General features: G+C 42.5%; 1 protein-coding gene across 1 annotated transcript in view; it reads left to right on the top strand.

The window, feature by feature from the left end:
- The window catches only part of ANO2 (anoctamin 2), a 318,842-nt gene that overhangs the window by 163,161 nt on the left and 132,840 nt on the right, over positions 1-22,841 (top strand). Inside the window, exons 11-14 of the mRNA XM_053662202.1 lie at positions 31-165; positions 4,988-5,148; positions 9,658-9,740; positions 12,429-12,539. Of these exons, the coding sequence (XP_053518177.1) occupies positions 31-165; positions 4,988-5,148; positions 9,658-9,740; positions 12,429-12,539 (490 nt within the window). The remainder of the gene's footprint in view (positions 1-30; positions 166-4,987; positions 5,149-9,657; positions 9,741-12,428; positions 12,540-22,841) is intronic.

Here is a 22,841-nt window from a genome sequence, read left to right as displayed (position 1 = left end):
TCTTAATATGTGTTCTACTTTCTTTTCCAGAAAGTATTTTGGAGAAAAAATTGGCCTGTATTTTGCTTGGCTGGGATTATATACATCATTCCTCATCCCATCTTCTGTAATTGGGGTGATTGTGTTTCTTTATGGATGTGCAACCATTGAAGAAGATATTCCCAGGTAAGATAACTTGAAAGAAAAAGGCTCAATTCTCATGTTAGTAGTTTGAAGTTTCATCTTAGTTGCAAGTACATCATCTTCCAAAGTCCTCATCCCTATCCTTCTTCCCTACCATACATATAACTTGTCTCCAGAGATAGATCTGGGAGCTCCAGATTCTGGAAGTGGCTTTATAACCATTCTGGGCATGACCCACTTTCTTTCCTAATCAAGTTCTTCTCCATTGCCAGGGTCTGATGTAAGCAGGTGGATAATGCCTGATGAAAAAATTGTGCCTGAGAAATGCTTTTTGTCCCTTAACTTTATGACTTTCCTCTGCTGGTTGTCCACATAATCCGAGGCAGGAAGTATTCAATGGTATTGGGTACAGATCACATGTCTATAGGTCAAACACTGTTTGGGATAAAATGCTGTGAGGCTATCTGTAGAAGCAGGCAGCTTCTGGAGCTGAGTAAGGCTCAGCTTCTAGTTCAGGAGTCAGAAACTACAGGAAGTGACAGTGCCTGTGGTGGGGCTCTTGGAGAACCCAGACATGGAACGAAGGGAAGACAGGGCCTATAAAGAAAGTAAACACTTAAAAATTGTTGTTTACTTTCTTTGTCCTCTACCATCAGGGAATAATTAATACTCACCAAATACCTACTGTGTGTCAGGCATGGTGCTAAGTGGTTTTATGTACTAGTTTCTTTGATGCTGTAGAGATCAACATTTTAACTCTATATAAGTGAGTTATTATTTTCATCTAACAGAGATGGAGAAATTGATGATAAGCAAAGTTGCATAGTTTGTCCAACTTCAACAACTCATTATTGTCAGGGTTGAGATTTGACCTCTGTTGCCTTCTGCTGCTCTAGAGTCTTTGCTTTCTCCATTAAGCTATGAAGTCTTTCAGAGGGCTTATATCCTTCTCATCAGTCCAGTAGGTTCAACTGGCCTTCTCTGATGCATTCTCAGAAGACAGGACTCCCATGTTTTCTTTGCCCAGTTGTGATCCCTAGAGAGATGGAGCTCAGCTTGACCAAAGCTGCACATCTCCATACTGTGCTTAAAGAACCAGTGCCGGTATAGTGGGTGGGGCTTCAGTGTGCTGGTTTATACCAGGACTTAGAACTTATGCCCATATGAGAATACATGACAGTGACCACTGCAATTGGAAATGATTATGGTCTACATATTGTTGAAAGCTTGGTTTTTCTTGCCAATGCAGTAAAGAATTACAGATCAGCAAGTCAAGCAGTATGCAAGCAGAGTTTATTTGTATGTCCTCAAGGAAGAAAACAGGCCTTGCTAAGGGTGGTGAGAGAGGCATGAGTACCTTGTCCTGTGGATTTATATAATTTTCAGGCAGGGATGAGGATTAGTATGGCATTAGAGAATGGGAGTTACATATTGATTGGCAGATAGTGATGGTGATGACCATGCATACTTTCCCATGGAGGATGTGAACACCTAATCATAGGCATGGGTAGGGGTCTGTTCCCAGGGTTCTTATCTCCTGCTCTGGACAACATCTGGTCATCTGTTGTGAAACAGCCATGTGACCAGAGGTAGTTGGTCACAATTATTTTGGCCTGCTTTTCTGCTAAGAGCAATGGGCACCCTCCTACCTTTCCTCCTCTTTCCTTATTTTCTATCTCCTACCTAATACATACATGCTGCAAAGACATATATCTATGCACATGTACACACACATATAGTGCAGATGTACAAGCATGTAAAATGTGACTATTATCATTGCAGATGTATTGTAGTCAGAGTGTGTGATGTTTTAAAAACTATAGGTAGCAACCCACTCATGAATTATAGAATTGATGTAATGATTATATTTTTATTGTACTTTTTCCATTAGTACTTATCCCCCTTATACCTGCCCCTGCAATCCCCACACTGTTGTTCATATCCATGAGTGTGTTTTCTTTTTGCTGGATCCCTCCACCCCCTAACCACCCCCAGAATGGTCAACCTGCTCTCCATCTATAAGTCTGTCTCTATTTTGCTTGTTAGTTCAGTAAATAAACAAGAATAAGATAGGAGAGAATAGAGTGAAACATAATATTATTATTCATCACAAGAAGGAAGTAAGAAAGTATAAGTATTGTTGCATGAGATTTTATTTAGATATATGGTATGTTTATGGCAAGATGCAAAGATAGTACTGAGGGGTACAATGTATCCTTCACCCAGTTTCCACCAGTGGTCATGTCTTATATATCTACAATATAATATCAAAACCAGAGAATTTACATTACGTGGAACTTTAAACGATACCTTTTATTGTCAATAACTTTGACATGTGAGATACAAGTATCATTTGCAAGTAATAATTCCATATGTGCAGGATACATCTATAGAACTTTCCTTTGCTTACCAAGGGATTGGTTCCATTTGTTAGGCATTTGCTTACATGGGTAGGGAAGACTGGAGCATTTTTAAAAAGCTAGTTAATCTAAACCATATTGAAAAAAAAATCGGTTACTTTAGGTCTGCACCTTAGTAACAGATGTTCTGTCTGAGTTTCCTGAATAATTGCCTCCTTGCCCCTTCTCTCTTTCAGCTAGCACAGCACTGTACCTCCTAACTTGTGAGCAGTGAGCCACTCGTTAAGAACACCACTCACTCTGGGTTTTTATCAACATATGCTTTCTAGGGAAAATGACAGATTGAAGAAATACATGATTAGATTTGGACCCACAGTTACTTCTAACTAGAAACCTGTTGATTATATAGTTAGTGAACAATCTAGATGTGATTTCAGTTCTAGGTAAGCTCTCCTCATCTCTCAGCTTGTCTAGAGGTAGCCTCTCTCAGACAATACAACACCATTTTAATGTCATCCTGAGACAGAATTTCTTCAGAATTCTGTTCACACTGCTTGCATTGAAAAAAGAAAACCAAAGCCAAAGCCAAAACCAAAACAACCCAACTCAATGCATACAAAGCATTCTGACTTCCAATTTAAGTGATTGGAGAGTATCCATGCTACAGGGCTGCCGTTTTGTGCAAATGATTGATACTTGACTGTACTCTAATTTTAAAACCAGTCATTTACATAGAAGTTAAGTTTCGGAATGCTTTGCACCAAGTTAGTTGCTAATACTTTTTTGTTCCTGACTGTTTAGCACTGACTCGATTTGATTAGGCATCGGCTGACTAGGATTATCCCTCCCCTAAGTGTGTAAAAAAATCACCTGAACAGCAAAGACCCTGACACACATGCTTGAATGGCAGTGCTGAGAACTCAGATGTCCTCGCAGGGCTGAAAAGCACAGCGCTTTATTAGAATTTATACAGACCAACAATGTTCTGTGTGAATTTGTTTTCCAAGAGGGTACTCTCCTCTCTGAATGTCGCAACTGCTTCTCAACTACGTAGTGAATGCTTATCTGACCCAGAAGACTTAAAGTAAACCTCACTCCCCAGTGAACAATAAGAATGTGCCCAGGTGAAGCTAGCACGGCAGAACTGATTAATAAAATATTACTGTTTAATATTGTCGATGCGAATGAGTCACTGCTATTGACACTTGCCAATGGAGAGCTGAGCAGCAGCAAGTCAGGAAGGAACTAGGATTTATCCTCCGAGGCCTGGAGTTTCCATTCTCTCACACAGAAGGCCTCTCCCTGCTGAGGACTTCATAGCTCATTAAAAACAAGCCCGAAAGCTGGGGCTTGACAGGCAGTGACAGCCTTCAGTAAAACCCTTCAGCTTCTTAATGAAGGAAAAGTAGATCCAGGCATCCCTTTGACTTCTGGGTTAAATCTAAGCCCTGTTTAGCACCAGTTTACCTGCGTGGCCTCCAACTTGCCAGCTGTGCTCTATAGCACCCTCTGCTGCCTCTTTCCAGGGAAAACACAGTGGTGGTTTTCATGGGGGGATCCCCTGAACTCCATCCCTGTGTCTCTAGCTGCTCTGCAAGAACAGCCAATGTTTCATTTTCATGAACACTCAAGTTCTCCATGCTTTTCCTCAAAACCATGAGCTTAACTGTCTACCCATTCCTTTGGAGGAATATTACACCAGAGTGATAAGTTCATGCATTTCCCCATCAATACATGGTTTGGATAGATATTGGGAGGCCAGTGGGGCTGGTAGTTCCTTGATTCTTATTTACAAGCACTCAATGAGCCTGAGTTTATTGGCTCCAGCTAATCGCCTAATGAATGAATGGAATTTCAAATATATTCATCAACCCATTAAATAGAAATATACTGACAATTGATTAGAATATAGGTGATGGTTATTTGACTCATGCTTCTCTCTTGAAGACCACAGGATCTAGACTTTGGAAGAATGTATTTTATTTTTTTCATTTTCCCTAATCCCATTTCATGGTCATGATAATTCTTGTTAGGTGGAGGCTATTAATTCCCATTCTACAAATGATCTTGCCGCTGATGCACTTAGGAAAGGTATCCCAATCCAGATCTGACTTCATTCTTCATCACATGGCTTCTTCCAGCAGTAAGAGCTTATGTTTGTTTCTTCCAGTGACCAGTCTCACACATCTGTGAGACAGGCCATAGGTTTAAGAAGACAGCCTATGCTTGAATGATGATGGTGAAATCTAACTTCAGGTGGGTGATTTAGTCCCAATTGTTGGTGCTTCCCACCAACCTCATAGACTCCACACACATTTTGAAGGGGTTTTATAAGGCATCAGTCAGTGTGCAGCATCTTAGACAGATGGTCACTTACTTTCTGTTGAGACACTTCTAGTGACGGGGGCTCCATACTTCAAAAGGTGGAGATGTTTTGGGGGCGATTTGTTTGGGGCGGGTCCTGCGTGAGCTCCTCCTGACCCAGTAGCCTCTGTCTACCGCAGCAAAGAGATGTGTGACCAGCAGAATGCCTTCACCATGTGTCCCCTGTGTGACAAGTCCTGTGATTACTGGAACCTCAGCTCAGCCTGTGGTACGGCGCGGGCCAGCCACCTGTTTGACAACCCTGCCACTGTCTTCTTCTCCATCTTCATGGCTCTGTGGGGTAAGTGGTTGTCATGAGGTCTGCTTATAGGAGTGGTACCTTGAAATGGGTCCAGCGACTGTACTCTAGTGGCTCTATTCTTCAGTTTGCTTCCTTTAGCATTTGGTCCTTGTATCTCAAGAAGCATTTTAGGGATAAGAGATTTATCTCCTTTACTCATATATGCCAATAGAACTAGGAATATTCTCATGGTTGTGTGTGTGTGTGCACGTGTGTGTGTATACACACACATATAGTTATATATATGATATAGTGTTATTAACCTTGTACTAATATTTGAGCCAAGACATATTTTGAAAACCCCCAGTCCACTCCTGAGGCACCTCCAGGAACATCTACTAAGACATGTAGTCCCAGTGAAAGTAAGTTTGACATCCCTAGTGTAGACTGTAGAGATTTTACTTAATAGCACAGTAGTGTTTTCAACAAAGGGATTTGTGAAGGAAAGAACAAACGGTCCTTCCACTGTTCTTCTCTTTTCCTTTCCCGCCTCTCCACCACCTGGAGAATCAGGATAATAAACCTTCTCTGGGCCATAGCCATCTGACCACACACACACACACACACACACACACACACACACACACTTCTGTTTTCACAAACTAGGATAACCTACAATAACAACCTTGTGGTAACTGAACATTTCCAAGAAGACACACCCATGTGTATTTAAAAAAGGGACAAACTCAACATGTTTTAGCCCATCTTGAATAGCCACCTGGGTTTTACTCATCATGGATGGGCAAGTCCTTAGATTTCATGTTGGATTGCAGACCAGTAGGGCCACGATCCTGCTGCAGAGACTGCTTGATTTATCACTGACTCCATGGGGCCCAGAGGACCTGCCAAGAGGGGGCTGTGAGTCACAGCCCTGAAAGTGTGAGGGGGGGGGAGAGGGAGAGGTTTGTTCTCAACAGTGCCGGGAGAACTAAACAGACCACCCTCCATTCCCTGTAGGAACCTCTGCTTGGGTGGAGACAGAATCAGATTGGAAAGATGTCTGTATTTCTAGGCCACCAAGGACCATTTCCAGGGACACTCTGCTCTCAAGGAAAGCAGCTGCTGCCCAGGGTACACAGACAGTGGTCAGCTCATAAGAGTGGTGACAGGGAGTAGGAGGAAGTGACACTTGTGATTATATAGCTCTGGAAATGTTTACAGGAAGGATGAGTAGGACAAACTGAAGTTGAAGTTTGTTACTTAGGAAGTCAGAGCAGCTTTATCTTCTCATCAAGCAAGGGCATCTTGTAATTAATTACTCCAAAATCTACCTACTTGAACTGATTTGGAACTTAGAATTTGCTTTCATTTTTTGATATTTTGCAATCCTAATGCCATTAACTTGTCTTACAGATACTATGATGATCAAATAGCTGAAGCTTAATAACACTGGGTCCATGATCCCTTAAGAACTTTGATGGGCTGCATAATGCCTGGTTGTAGAGAAACTTGGTTTTCAATTTTACTGGCCCACTTTCAAGCCTTAACAACTGCCTCTTCTTTCTCAATAGCTATAATGAACAGACACCTCCCACCCCTTCTGAGGTCCTCAATAATTTACTACCCCCACCCCGGGCTCCTCTCTCTTTCTCTCATATAACAGTGTTGAGAAAACAAAAAGGGTGAGATTGAGTCAGAGCTTCCTGGCAAAAGTTAGAGTTTGGTTTTTATTTTTTTTTAACAGCCTTGCTGTGTTTTATGTGATTGTATATTTGGTTACAACAGCCAAGAGCCCCTGGGCATGATTGCCTACATATTACAATTAAAAATAATAGTAATGCCTCTCATTACCATGATTATTATGATCAGTGGTGCTTTGCTGGGTGGGCCTGGGCCAGGGCCCATGCTTGCCAGGAATAAGGCTGGGAAGAAGTGGTTCTCCACAGAGAGAAACTCAGGCTATTGTGGAGTGGGAGTGGAGGTTGCCAAGACAGGGGTGTGTGTGGAGGGTTCTAGTCAGGAAGACCTGGGTCTGTTGGAGTCTTCAGGCCCAACTCCTCTGCTGTTCTGGCCTCAAACTCAAGAGGACTTTAGAAAGAGAGTGAAGCTCTATGGAAAAGAAAAGTAAAGGAACAGGGTTTCTAAACTCGTTTTTGACTTAGGGGACTTCCTGGTGAGTGTCTCAATCCTGCCCCTTCCAGCTGTGGATCCCATAGCAAGCCAGTGTGAATTTAGCACCGTGTCACCAAAGTCAGTATTCTTAGCCAAGGTACCATGTAATCTGGGGCACAGTACTTAACCTTCAGAGCACTCATCTCAAATGAGTGAAGTGGGGGAAGTAATACCTATCCCATAGTATTCGGTGACAAGTGAATGACATGTGTATGCAAAGCACTTAGCGTGGTACCTGGCACATAATACATGCCAGGAACTGTGAGCAGCTCCTCACCATTATTAGGGACTTCCCTTGTCCTCATGGCTCCTTTTTCAATGAGTCTTTTGCCTGTCTTGTCCATTCCCACAGTCTGACTTCTCTCCTTCATGGGCATTGCTGTCAGAAGCACTCTGAGCCTTGCTGTGTGCAGAGCCCTCCATGGGCACTGAGAAGAGCATGGGAAGAGGAGTGACATCCCATCTCATTGCAGCCCCTGGGGCAATGCTTGTCTTGGGAGGGCAGGATGCACTCACATGAAAAGGCCTCAAATCCTAGGAGAAAACATACAGATTAGTGCACTCTCATGTTGCACCAAGTAAAACAAATGAAGCTTTAAGTAACTGCATATGTAACTAGTCTGTGGTGTTTGTTATATTCAGTTCTGTACTGCGCCTAAGGTAAGCAGAGGCTGCTAGGAGTCCAAAAAGAGCTTACAGACCTGTTAGTACACTACAGGCCTGAATGGCAGCCAACAGTCCAGTGCAGTGGTCAGTGAAGGGCACCCAGGCTCCTGTCCGATGTGGTGTTGAGGTGTAGGAGTGGCCTCAGGGAGGATCATAGTCCTTTCCTTTTCAGGGCAACAGACCCTGGAGAAGAGAGGGTGCCCTTGAGCCTAATATTATGGAAGAAGTAGCACATGGGCTGGTCAGGAAAGGGTGAGGGTAGGCATTGCCAGGTAGCATAGGAGAGGGGGGCAATTTGCACAAGTCGAGAATGAAGAGGAAAGAGGGAGATAGCATCAGGAGCAATGCAGCTGTAAGGTGGATGTTGATAAGTGGTGGGAATAGATAGATGGGTCTGGCCAGATATACAGGGCCCCAATATCCAGAAATAACTTAGTCCATAAGAAGCCATTGAAAGTTTGGGTGAGGGGTAGAGTGAGGGATGTTGGCATCCTTCCTTTCCACACCCCTTCCTCACTGCCTGAATGCTTTTTCTTCAAGACTCAGCTCAGATGCCTTCTCTGGCAGCTAGCACTCCCTATCCTGTATGTACACAGCTTTCTATGCGTCCTTCTCAAAACCTGGTCACTCTGTGCCTTGTATTGCAGCTATTTACAATCTTTCCCCATAGACTGGAAACAACATGAGAGCAAAATCCGTATCAGAGTCATCTCATCTCCTTCATGATGCCTAGAACAGTGTTTTGTATTTTGCAGATAACTTAGTTGGGTCTAGGGCATTCAAATTTGTTCAGATAAGAGATTTATTGTAAGAAGGCAAGAAGCACGTTTATGAATGCAGGAAATAGAGCCAGGCCACTGGGGGACTGGAGCTGGAGTTGCTATCAGAAACCACACTCCTTTCTCCTTTCAGGTGCTGCTTGGTTTCTGCCTTCTCTGTTTCTCTGTGTCTCTTGGTTTCAGTTTTCAAAAGAGAGAATCTGGTCCATTGGAAGGCTGTAGATCAGATGTTTAATCCTGGTATTATAAACCATGGCTGTGGAGTGGAGGGGATTGGTATTTCTGGAGTATGTTGGGCTGGCCCTTCAAGGAGCTGTGGTTGGAGCAGGCAAACTGACCAATAGGTAGACATAGTAGGCATTCAACAACTACTGGCTAAGAAATGGACAAATACATACATGTCACTTAAGAGGGATTTGTCCGTCAGCTTCATGCAAGATGGATTGGAAGGCTGTAACTCTGGGGTCAGGTAGAACTCTTAGCACACTGTTACATAACCTTAGAAGGTGACTATTGGGGCTCACAAAGGGAAATGGTGCTGGGGATGAAAGAGCAAACAGGGAAGAAAGTGAGAGTGCTGAGGAAGGTGCAGGAAGAAAGGCTATGCATAGGCACAGTGAGGTTTGTCCAAAAGAGACTACAGACTCTTTAATTATTATTTTATTTATTCTGCCATCCTTCCTCATTTCTTGAGATCAGTGTTTACCCTCTCCTCATAACCTAGATGTGGGGAAAGGGGTATGTGTGTCCCTTTAAATATATCTATGTGGCTTCTAAGGATGTGTAATATTTAGAGCACTTCTAGGTATAAGTAGAAGGAAATGAATAAATGCTTCAAAGAGAGCTCCTAAATTTGAATTCTGTAAGTTTATTTTCTACTGCCATTGGTGAACCAAAAGAGTACTCAAAATCCATTCTTCAAAATTAACAGAATTTTTTCTTTCCTTTAAAGCCACCATGTTTCTTGAAAACTGGAAGAGATTACAGATGCGACTGGGCTACTTCTGGGACCTGACTGGCATAGAAGAGGAAGAAGTGAGTTCCCTTCCATGCTTCTCTAGGCTTGTGCTTTGCTTAGACCCTGCAAATGGGCCACTTTGAGTGAGATGACCACTTATGTGTACTGTCACACCAGCCGGTCACTGGCTGGGTCTCACTGTGGCAGTTTTCCTAGCTTGACTTCATGGGCTAATTCATGGTTGATATGCACTGATACCAAGAATTCAAGTTTCCTCTCTACTCTTGAGCTGTAAAACTTTGGGTCTGGTGGGTAGCCAGATGACCCAGTGCCCCTCTTTGAGAAAAGAGGTGGCACAAGGGGGAAGCCTTGAGGTTTCACTCAACATACTTCTGCATCCCATGTCATTGATTCTAGTGACCATAAATCCAGAGAATAGCAGTCATTTCCAGAGCAGAAAATGTCAGAATGGCTCTATGAGTCCACTGAGGGTCATGGAAAGGGTATGAATGCCGGATACTGGTTGCCTTTGATGCCAGTGGAAGAAGAAAACCACCATACGTTCACAGTGTAAGCCAGTGCACCATGTGAAGCTGCAGTGTGAGCTAAGGGTACAGGGTAGGTTCTTTTAGACTCTAGTTTTATGGACAAATGCTACATGGTTGGGCAAAAGTAGATTTATAGGTATGTATGTGTACATGAAACAATGTATTCTTATATAATTATTTATAAATTATTATATTGTTTTCTATATGAGCAACTGTAAACCCATTTTTGCCACACACTGTATTTAAAGGATGAAAACGAATCTTCCTTCCCTCCAGGCTCTTTTGTGAAGTAGGGTCCTAGTGTTGATGCTGGCCAGTTGACAAGGAGCAGTGTGACATGGTTGCTCACAGTCATCTCTTCCCACATGCAGTCACTGACTGAAGAGCAAAGGTCAATATCAGATAGGTGCTCCTGATGTTGTAGAGATGTGGATGAGGTACTGGGAACAGCATCTAGAAGGACCAGGGGGCACTTCCAAGTACCTAAGTGCCCCCTTGTCAAGGATGACCACAAACAATATGGCGGCTGCATGGACAACAGGCCTTTTTCTCACTCTCCTTCGGTAATCCATGTGCCTTGCCTTGGGCACAGCACCTCTGACTTTGTGGTCCTGACGTTTTATGGCCAAGCAAGTGGAATCCCCAATTTAGTCTTGTTCTCAAGACTCTGTGGCTCCCCATGTCTATAGTGTGGCATAATTTCTTCTCCTTAGTGCTCTAATTAGTCAGCGTGCATTTGAGCATATGGTCATGGCAATGTATTGAGTACATATGCTCACTCTATCCAGTCCTTTACATTAAACATATGTCCTGGGACTAACAGCGTCATGCATCCAATGACAAATGAGAGAATACACATACGGGTTCTGCCTTCAGAGAGGATGGAGCATTCAGATGAGGCCACACTCTCTGAGATGTCCCAGGAGCACCTAGGGCCTAGAAGTGAGCTGGACAAGAGCAGCCCACTGATCTGAAAATTGCCCCACTTTAGAGCAAAAGACTCTTAAGGTCCGGCAGTTCTCCCTTCAATAAGCACATGCAGGACCCCAAGGAGTCTTTCAACAAGTCCCTTGGTGGTGGTGTCCAGCTGGTTCCATAGGGAGACCTCTTGGGCAGGAGCTACACTGACTTAGGGGGGTGACTCTGGGTTTGGTTCTTTCTTGGAGATTAGGTGATGATAGTGGGCTTTAAAAACACTTAACAGCATCATCTCCTATTGTATTGATTATGTTTATTAGTCACACATGTGGTTTCTCCTCTCCAATATCATGGCACATCTTGGAAAAGCCAAAGACGGGCCAGAAACCTAGCTTGTTGGCTTCCGGAATCTCTGACGGAGTTATAATTCCTGCCTAGGAATTATTGGTAAATAATACAGGAACATCAAGTTCTCACACCTGTAGATATTTGTCCTTGGACAGTGCAAGAAAGACCTGCCAACGAGACCAGGTGTACACCGTTAAATTGTCTTTGAAGTAAGTCAGGCATCTTCTTCCTCCAGCATCTGCCTTGATTTGACCATAGTCTTGATTAGTTGGGTGTGCTTTCCCATGCCTGGTGACTCACTATTCATGTTTATATTGCTGAATGGCTTAGTGATGTCTCTTGAGCACTGGTGTACTTGCCAATGAGTTAATCACTTAGGCTGTACAGGAAACAGGTACAGGCAAGTGAGTTTTAAGATTCCCTATGGCCACCTTTAACTTTGATTTTTATTAGTCGCCATTTTAGCTTATAGAATAATGCAGCGGGGAGGAAGTTTTTTTGTTGCCCTAACTCCCAGCTGTGGGGAACATCTGTTTCTCCAGCTGAGATCTGGCTCATTGAAACTTAAAGTTTGAGGTCTGAGGATAGCTGGTGGGATGCACAGATGCATCCCTCTGCCTTTAGTCAAACTGCTGTGCAAAGCATGTGGCTTCTTTTTGTATCAGCTGCCGAGTTAATATTTCTTCTCTCCTTTGTCAACACTGGCGCCATCCCTAGGAACGTGCCCAGGTTTGGTTTTCAGTGTGGTAGCAAGTGTCCTGTGTCCTGTCTCTCCCACATTGTGTTCCTGGTCTAGACTCTTTGTGATTATGTATGCTGTGGCAATTCATGTCCAATAGAATCCGATCCTAAGTCCTGACTTTATTGTACCCGTAGTGTTTGGTTATAACCCACAGGCCAAGTTTGCTCTTCTGCCTGTTTACTAACCGCTCTTTGACTGTTGGGTTTTAGGAACACTCTCGGCCTGAGTATGAAACCAAAGTTCGAGAAAAAATGCAAAAGCAGAGTGACAAGACGGTTGTTCAGAAACTGGGGACCAACATTACTGAGAGTGAGGACGAGGTAAGATGCTGGTGCTTGTCGTTGACTGTGTTCTTTACATCTTAAGATTCTGTTGTCAGTTGATCTGGAACTCCTTCAGGGACAGAGTGCAAGAAGGGCTTGACAGGGTGACACAGGACAGAATGAGAGCATGACATTGCTGATTGTCCTGCAGTCAGAACTCACGGGTAGCAGGCTTTAGCCATGACTTGATTTGTCTCTTTCCTGGGTGGTATCTGGACAATATCAAAGAGCAGCTCGCAGAAGAAAGAAACAGTTGTCAGGCCTCTGGACTCCATCACCTAAATATCTAACAATAATAACCACTGCCACCATAGCAACCAGCACAATGACAGCTAACCTTTATTGAACACTTGCTCTGGGGTAGGCCCTGTTCTAAGTGCTTTATATTATTTTATTCTCACAAATTTATGAGGCTGGCATTATTGTTATGTAAATGAGGACTAATGAAAAAAATTATGTCCACAGATTAAGTCATTTGCCAGAGGTTACTAAGCAAGTAAACAGTGGGTGGGTCTGGGATTCCAACCCAGGTCTACTACTGACAGTTTAGATATATGACTACTTTGCACACTGCCTTTCATGTGCAATGGCTAAGGCAAGAAATGGCTCTTGGAGCCTGCAGGGGCAAATTCATGCCTGTATTTGCTTGAGCTAGTCAGAGACTGTTCCTTACATTTCGTCTTATCTGGGTGGGCTTCCAAAAGGAGGAATGTAGTGGTGAATATGTCTTCTGAGTCATATTTCTGAGTTTGATGGTGGCATTCAGACTTTGAAACAGAGCTTCAGAATCTGAGCTGTGATCTGTAAATACTCACAGTGTGTGTGAGTTGGGTGTATGATGCGGGGCTCCACTTGGCAGTGCCTGTCTCCGTGGAGTGCCACCTTCTTTAAAACTGTGTGTGTGTGTGTGTGTGTGTGTGTGTGTGTGTGTGTGTGTTTATGTCTTTCCTAATCTGGTTCCTGAAAAAAATCAACAAGGTTGAAAATCTGTTGTTTTTGCATGTATCTTTTCCCCATCTTGGATGTGAATTCAAATTTTATTTAATTTTACATTCTTTAAGTCGAAGCCATTCATGTTAACATGCAAATTTATTCAAGCAACAAAACAGAAGAATGTGTTGTTTTTGAGCCCAGAACACTGGCTTTAAAAAAAAAAAGAAAGAAAGAAAACAGGACTTTAAAGAGAAAGAGCGTGGCCCTTTGAGTTATTTCTTTCCTAGACAAAAAGTTAAATCCAAGACCACCAATTATTTAGGGAAATAGTAAATTCATTCGCAGGGAAAACTAATCATCACTGCCACCCTCACCCCAAAGCAAGCCTTTGGTGTCCAATCTGCTTCGGCAACTCCAGGAAACCTTCTTTCTCCACCCCAGAGCACTATACAGTGGATAATTTTATGGAGATCACATGTAACTTTTATTGACCACGGACTCATTTAATTTTAATTCCATAGACGGGAATGCCAAGGAGCTGGAATTGCATACAGTGAGGCTGTGGTTCTAATACAAACATTGCTTGGATATATATGCATGATAGGTCAAGTAATTCTCAGGAACCATGAATAATTGAAAAACATCTGAATACATTATGAATGATACATATGTTTATGTTTTAGCATTCAACATCTATTTTCATTACACTGTTGCGAATGCAAAGCTCAAAGTATCTAATGCCTTATGGGCATTTGAGAAGGGGCGGAAATGACCTTCCCAAATGAGCAGCGTAAGATAAAAATGGCCTGGAATTTGATTGTTACCATCCTTCTGTGTTCCCTCAGTTCTGTTAATATTGTAAATGCTGCTTTTCTTGTTGCAAATCTAGCTAAAGATGGGAGATGAGGGAGGGAGGAGCACCTTGTGTTGCCTGATGGGAGAGATGCTGCTGGAAGAGCTGTGGTCAATACTCACTGCAGGACAAGGCTCGGTAGGCACCATCACGTGTGGGATATTTAGGAAACGTACCTTCCTCTGAGGAGTAGACAGGGGCTAAGCATCAAAGTCTAGTAGATGGTCTTCCATGGGCTTCTTTCATTCCAGAGAGATTACCTTGGCTCTGCCTTTATTGTAACCCTGCTGCTGCATATCCTCACCTCTCATTACTTTTCTTCCTTTTGAGTGATAAAAAGCTACTATTTATTGAGGTCCAGCGTAGTAGAGGAACTTGCTGAAGATCACATAGCTAGTTGTGGGGAAGCTGGTAATCAAAATGAGCTCTACCTGATCCTAAAGGCCCCTTGCATTATTTTTAAAAAAGTTTTTTACAGATGTTAAATCCATTAAAACATCTTTATCAAGATATAAATTCTTAGACCATAAAATTCACCCATTTAAAGTATGTAGTTCATGGCTTTTAGTATATTCACAGATTTGTGCAGTCATTGCCACAATCTAAATTTAAAATATTTTCATCATTCCCCCAAAGAAACCCTAGATCCAATAGTTACCAAGCCCTGGGAAACAGCTGATCAACTTTCTATAGATTTGCCTGTTCTGGACTTTCATATAAATGGAATCATGCAAAACGTAGTATTTAGCTTCTTCCACTTAGCAAAATGTTTTCATGGTTCCTACAAGTTGTAGTAATATCAGTACTTCATTTTTTAATTGCCAAGTAATGCTCTGTGTTTTGAACATATCTCATTTTGTTTAAATATTCATCAGTTGATAGACATTTGGATGGCTTCCACTTTTGGGCTATTATAAATAATGCTGCTTTAAATATTTGTGTACAAGTTTTTCTGCAGATGTATGTTTTCATATCTAGATAGATAGATAGACAGACAGACAGAAAGACAGACAGACATACTGGGTTATGTGGTAACTGTGTTTAACATTTTGAAAACTGCCATACTAGTTTCCAAAGTGATTGTAAGCATTTTACTTTCTGACCGGCAATGCATGAGGGCCTGCAAATTCTTCATCTCCTCACCAACACTTGATATCTTTTTTATTTTATCTATCCTAGTTGGGTGAAGTGGTATTTCATTATGGCTTTAATTATCATTTCCTTTATTACTAATAATGTTAACTATCTTTTCATGTACTTACTGGCCATGTGTATGTCTTCTTTGGGAAGATGTCTCTTTGCCCATTTTTTAAATTGAATAATTATCTTTTTATTATTTATTTTTTTTGCTGAGTTATTTACATAATCTAGATATAGTCCCTTGTCAATATGATTTATAAATATTTTCTCTCATCCTATGGGTTTCTTATAATTTTATTGATGATCCAATTTAAAGCCCAGAGTTCTGTGATGTAGTTTAATCTATATATCTTTCCTTTCCTATATATCCTGCTTTTGTGTCATAGCTAAGACACTGTTGCCTAACTCAGTGTTGTAGAGATATACTCCCAGTTTTCTTCTAAGAGTTGTATAGTGTTATCTCTTAGATTTAGGTCTGTGATGCATTTTGAGTTTGTTTTTGTGTTTGAAGAAAATGAGGTGTTCAAAAAATGTTTGCATGTGGATATTCAGTTGTCCCAGCACATCTTTTGTTAAATTTGTTTATGTTTTACTTTTTTACCTTATTACATATGCCATTGCTTTCTTAATTAATCTTGGATTGTTTATTGCTAGCATGTAAAAATAATATTAATTTTTGTGTATTGATTTTTGTGTCCAACAATTTTGCTGAATCTATTTATTAATTTTAATAGCTTTTCTTAAGATTTTCTATTTAAAACCTCATCTAAGACAAATACCATATGATCTCACCTTTAACAGGAAGCTAAACAACAAAACAAACAAGCAAGCAGAATAAAAACAAAGACACTGAAATAGAGAACAGGGGGACAGTGACCAGAGGGGAGAGGGAAGGGAATTTAAGGGGAAAAAAGGGGAGGGATTTGGAGGAACAAATATGAAGGATACAGGGACGAGAACTAAGGGGGGTGGAAATGGGAGGGAGGTGGGAGCACTGGGGGGGCTGGGATGGGAGAAACAGACAAAAAACTGTACTTGAAAAATAACTAACTAAAATTAAAAAAACCCTCATTTAGTCTGCAAATATAGTTTTGCTTCTTCCTTTTCTAATCTGGATGCATTTTATTTTTACTTTATATTTTGTCTAATTGCTCTCACTAGAATCTCTCGTGCAATGTTGAAAAGAAGTGATAAGAATGGACCTTGTCTTATTCTTGATCTTAGGAGGAGTGAAATGTCCTTCATCATTAAGTATGATGTTCACTATGACACACTTCTGGCTCTTTGTGAGGCTTCCCTGAGAACGATTCACTTCTCATCAATATAATGCTGATCTGAAATGATACCTTCTAACTGTAATGGGGCGATAACTACATGTCCACACTGGGGAGGGGTGACAGAAATAAGGCCCAAAGGGTGGCTGGCTCATGGTGCTTTCACCAGACAGCTGAGTCCTTCTACCTCGGTCTTCACATGGGAAGATTGGACTATGGCCTCTGTGATTTTCTTTGTGGATATCAGAGGTGATGTTGGTCATTAGCCCATAACTTTGGAGGATAGACTGTCTCTTTATCTTAGATGGTGGTAATTTGGCTATTCTTATATCTATTTTTATGATTTTAAGGGTATGGATATAGTGAAAATGGTAATAATGATAAAATTACAAGTAATATTTGTGGGGTGCTCACTATGTGCAAGGCTTTATAGGTTCTGTTTAATTTAAGTCTCAAAACTTCATTATCTACAGCTTATATAGGAGAAAATGGAAGCGTAGAGAAATAAATAACTTGCTTAATGCTAATGTGAACAGAGCCAGAATGTGAGATGGGGGTCTGGCTTAAGAGCATTGCTCTTGACCACTGTGCTCCTTTGTTTTTCAAATGTCTCGCCTCAACAGACCGTCAAACGCTTCTGAAAAATTGTAGTTGGTTCTTCTTTATACTAAAGGCAGGAAGGACTATGGCATTTCCCAGAAAGGTGGGTATGAGACAAACTTGCTATCCTACTTTTTCTTTAGCAGTTTCTGTCCATTTTGGTGGGTGATGCTCGGTTCCCACCGGGGACAACGGTGAGTAGAATCAGTTCAGTTTACAGCAAGGGGCCCAACAGACAGCAGGGAGATTTCTGGAATATAAACACAGATACACATTGTGTTTCCAAGGAAGAATATAGAGTCTGGAACTTTTAATAAAAGAATAGGCTCATTTTTTTTTCTGGATTAGTTTGAATCTTTTCTGGAAGAGTTTGTCCTGGGCATATTTGGAGGTTTTTTCAACAGCAAGATTTCTCTGTTCATATAAGATGGCAAAGCTCTAAGTTGAGTATAGGTCTAGGTAAGTTGCTGTAGATGACGAGTTTGGGGAGCCATCCTGATTTTTGCCTCTGGTCCTTCTGACCGTTCACGCAGCTCCTTCTAATTCCTACTCCTGCCCTCTTTCCTTTCAGTAAACTTTGTATGGGTTAGGGCAGCGATTTTCAACCAGTGTGCGGCAAGACTTTTTAAAACGTTTATTACCTAATTATTTAGTCAGGAGCCCTGACCCCTTTTCCCTTAGATTGTCAAATAAAAAACATGACAACAGCCAATACAACAATAGCCATCTGGTGTGAATGAGTCAACATTATACCTATTTTTGTTTGTGAGATCAGCAAAAAGCTGTATTTTTTCTTGTGCTGAGGAATTTTAGTAATTAGTGTATGTTTGCCGTGAGATGAAAAAGGTTGAAAATCGCTGAGTTAGGGAACAGTCAGAAAATAGAGCTCATGCCACCTAGTTCGATAGAGGGAAAATAATGCGAGGAACCGATTTTGAAGGTGTTGGACATGGGGAAGTTGAGGCAAATGGGTGATGATGCGCAACCCAGAGATTAACAATAGCAGGGCACTGCCACTGCTTCTAGGGCTGGAAGGAACGCAGGAACCAGCACCACCCAGTGGGTGCTGGGGCCCTTCAGGAAGTGCAGTCTTTTCTGGATGTGCCATCTGAAGCAGACAGAGTGGGGAGAGGGGCCCTGAGTTTCCCCTGCTCCCATCTTCTATGAGTGCCCCACCCCCACAGCCATTGGCCAAATGTAACCAAAACTCAGCTGATAAGTTATTCTGGGAAATACTGTCTTTCAGGAGTCACTATCCTGCCACACTGAGCAGAGGAGGGGACTGCAGGGAGTAATCTGAGAACCAGGGGACTGGCACAGAAGTCCAGTCAATAAGTCAGCATAACTTTAGGACCTACTAGGCACAGATCACTTAAGACAGATCCTTGGTTTGAGGAGCAATAAAAATTGGGCCAAAAATCCCAAGAATGCTGACCACTGTCATAATAAATGAGTACATGAATGATCAGTCATTCAGACTGTTCCTGAGTTGTTGAGAATGTGTGCACAGGGGTGTGTGTTAGTGGTGTGAGCAGGTGTGAGAGGATGTATTATAGTGTGTGGGGGTGAGAGGCAGAGCACACGTATGATGGTGTCATTGAAGTGACCCACGTCAGATCAGATAACTGAAGGCTTCAAACAAGAGGGGAAAACGTGCATTTGTGTCAAGGAACAGAAGACATAGCAAGCCGAAGAAATAGCAAATATGGCCCGAAAAGAATCTTCTCCTATAATACATATCACTAAAAGGACTTTAATACATAATCCTGGTTAAGTACTCCCAGGAGTTTACCTCGTGGGGCTTGTTGTCACCCAAATGTTTGTCCATGGATGCAGGCACCTGTCTTCCCATCAGGCCTGGCGCTGCCTGCGGTGTTACATTTAATGAATGTTTTATGGAAAGCATTGAAGCTGAACATGTGCCAAGAGGAGGCCTGTGGATGGATGGGTGTTAATTTACTGTTCAGTGCACCACCCCGGGGACAGTCTTTTCAAAAGGAAACTCGTCTAAACTTAAAGCATTGAAACATTTACGACCGATGCCTCTGGCAGGCACACAAACAAACATGTGGAATAAATTATGCATAATTGGGGGGCCCTTGACCAGGAGCCCGGGACAACAGCAAGAGGAAGCTCAAGACTGTCTTGTCAGAAAGCACAGGGGAGAAGGGAGGCCCAGGCTGCAGAGATGGAGGGGTTCTGTCTGGACTTTCACTCTGGACCAAGGGGATATGGTCTGGGCTTTCCACCGAGGCTCTCAGTGATTTATCAGAATGTTCTGTGGACCCAAGTAAAGTTCCCTCAGTCAGTCTTTTGAAGGCACTAAATAACTTAATAGCTATTTGAGGGTCTAAAAAAATGAATCTAAGTAATTCTCTCAGACTGTTTGTTCTTAAGGATTAAGAAGTTTCCTTATTAGCGAAGGGAAACACTGGGGACAGAGAAGGACTCGATTTGTTCAAGATTCGTGTAGTGAGAAGCTAAGGTGAGCCCTGAGCCTGTATCCATTTCTGAAATCACCTCTTTATTACCTGGGTGTTTCACCGACTCTCACTGTTACAGGCTGAATTCTGAATTGTTGCAGCCGTTCTGGGCCTTGGTTCTCTCCGGCACCCCTGGGTGACTGAGGAATGTCTGGCCGGGAGAGGGGCCCCGCTTCAGCCCCATGTTGAAGGGCACCTCTTTTCAGATCAGTCCCTTAGACGGAGAAGGACTAACAGACTCTTCTATGGAAGAGACTAAAGTTTTAAGGTGCATTAAAGTTGTGTGTGTGGGTGTTTATATAAGTCATACATGAAAACACTCTCAAGAAAAATTCCATATTTTAGATCAAATAAACATCTCCCTAGACCATCTCTCCTCCCAACGTGTTTGTCTCCCTAGAGGTAGCCACGGTTCCCAGTTCGGTTTGTATCCTTCCAGGCATTTTCTTATGTACTTTTATTCATGTGTGAAACTTGTATGTGTTTTGATTATGAGTTTATTTATACACACGCACAGGAGAAAGTCGTGAGAAATGGTTTCAATTTGTTGAGAAAGTTTTGGTGTGAAGACAGTGCACCCCAAACTCTGCCCCAGGGCACCCTGGAGTGCCAGGGTGAGCTCATAGAAGTGTTGTGGAGTTTTTAAACATTTCTGAGGAAAGCCCAGCAATACTTGACACCTGTCAGACACCACATGAACTACTATTTCAGCAGTGTTGATGTGAGTCTCGCAGTGTGCCTTCCAGTGCCATCTTCTCTTAGTGAGGGTCCAGTTTCCAGTGGAGGCGGTGCCAGCCCCACCCAAAATCATGTGGAACAGGAGGTGAGAGGGGTCATGTCCACTCTGACACTGGTTAGAGAAGTTGGATGGTGTCCAACAGGTAAACACACCTTCTTGGTAAGTAATTGGGGTTAAGAATAAAATGCAATACTATTTTTTCTATCAATTCACGTGTATTTTTTCCCAAATGGCTACTAAGTTGTTAGGACATAAATATTTATTAAGCTATTTAGACTTAACTACTCAATAAATGGTACTGTTAAGTATTTCTTTGAGCCTAGGGACATAGCGTAAAAATTACGGAGCCATTCATGGTACTGTGAACTGAGGAAGTTTGGGAAGTGCTGCGTAAAGAACTTTCTAAGGTCTATGGACATTGAAGAGTAAAGTAGACGGCCAAGAGCAGAAAGGTTGGCAGAGATGAATAGTGAGTTTCAAAGCTGCGGGAATTTATCTGGGGTTGGCAATAGTCCATGGCTAGGAAAGTGCCAGGTGGACTGTTTGCTTCTGCACTTGCTCTTGGGCCCACACCGACTCTGCTCTTGGGCTTTAGAGTTGATCTGCCCTAGCAGCACATTCTTTCTTTTTGACTAGGTCTGGCTCTGTTTATCTGTGTGTTTTTCTATCTCTGTTATTCTCTGTGTCTTTATCTCTGTGTGTGTGTTAGGAGGACACTGAGGGTTTCTGATTAGGGACATTCTTTTAAATCCTTGGGATTTAAAAATAAACTCAGCTTCTTATCCAGAAGACTTTGCTTTACTCACCGTCTCCAGGGTGGCTTGGACTTCATGTAGAGGATGCCAGAGAAGCATAGAATTAGTCTCCATAAACATCACTCTTTGTGTAGCATGTGAATTATTCATCCCAGGGAGAGACTGCTCGGGTGGCCCAGGCCGTCAGAGGGGGTCTCTGGCCCTCTTCAACTGACAGCCGTTCTCAGCATCAGAAGTTCTGGCTAAAATAAGACCTTCTCCTCTCCTCATTGTATACATTTCTACTGGCCTGCATCTAAATTAAGAAGTTACAAATAAGGAGAGTCCTGAGGCCTGGGTTATAGAGAAGAAGCTAGATAGAGCCAGGATAGCCTGTGAGATGAGAGCATGGTGGGGGAGGAGCAGCCCCGGATCTAGGCTTGGAGCGAAGGCTGGGCAAATCCGGGCTGGCGTTTTTGAGTAGATGCTCGTGGAACGCACAGGGCCCAAATATGTGCAGTGACCAGGAATGTTGGAACAGCAGAGCCGCTAATGGAGGCCAGGGCATACCACTGGGGTGTGTGATGTTTGCCACTATTGACTTGCAGTTTGAACTTTTTTCTTTCAGTCTAAATGATTTTTCCATATACGGCCTGAAGCATGTAAATTAAATTTATCTTTTGCTGTCTGGGCCAAGGTCCTTATTTCGCTTCCCCAGAATTCACTGGAAGCACATACAAACCATTCTGTTTCCTTTGTGCTCTTCCCTTCATGGGCCAGAAAGTCAAAAATGTTGGTTTAAATAATTCCTCTGGAGTCACAAGGTGTTCTGGCTCACTGTGATGCTTTTGACATGATAGTTAAAAGGAGCTGTCAAAGAAAATGAGTGGACTGTTCTTTCATGGACAGAGAAAACAGAAGCCTTGAGACCGTGCCCTTCCAGCAATCATTAACCAAGAGGATGCTGCAGGAACCTCCCTCTCCATCCACCACCACACCTGCTCATCTATGCCGCCCTGGTCAGCAAGGGCCTCTCACCCAAAATATATGCTGTGGACCCTGTGTTCCTCCAGGACATGCTTTTCTTAACTTTCATGAAGTATAAGGAACTAGGAAGGGAAGAAAATAGTGTCTTTAGCTTAGGTTCTCCCAGATGCAGACCCTGAGCCAATGACTCAAGTGCAAACTTTATTTGGGAGGGTTTCCATCCCAGTAGTGGAGTGGGAAAGTGACAGAGAAGGGAGTACAGCCAACGCATTGTCAAACAATTTACCGCCCCTAGAAGGGGGTGGCTCACTCCATGAATAATTTTTCATCCACAGGTTGTCCAAAGTCAGTTCCTCATCTGGGGAGCTGCTGCTGTTACTTTTCTTCAAAAATACTCATGCTTTGCCAATACTCTGTTGCCACATCCAGGATTTTTCTGCATCATGGCTTTATTTTTGCTTGGTCTGGCCTGTGATTTTTATTGCACCTTTGGACCATTTACATCCCTGTGGTGGTGATATACAATACATGACCTTGAAGGGGGAATACCCACCCA

Source organism: Artibeus jamaicensis, unplaced genomic scaffold (assembly GCF_021234435.1).
Source record: "Artibeus jamaicensis isolate MK-2021 breed Jamaican fruit bat unplaced genomic scaffold, CSHL_Jam_final contig_233, whole genome shotgun sequence".
Taxonomy (NCBI): Eukaryota; Metazoa; Chordata; class Mammalia; order Chiroptera; family Phyllostomidae; genus Artibeus; species Artibeus jamaicensis.
Note: the sequence above shows the minus strand (reverse complement) of the source record. Positions and strands in the feature narration are given on the sequence as shown.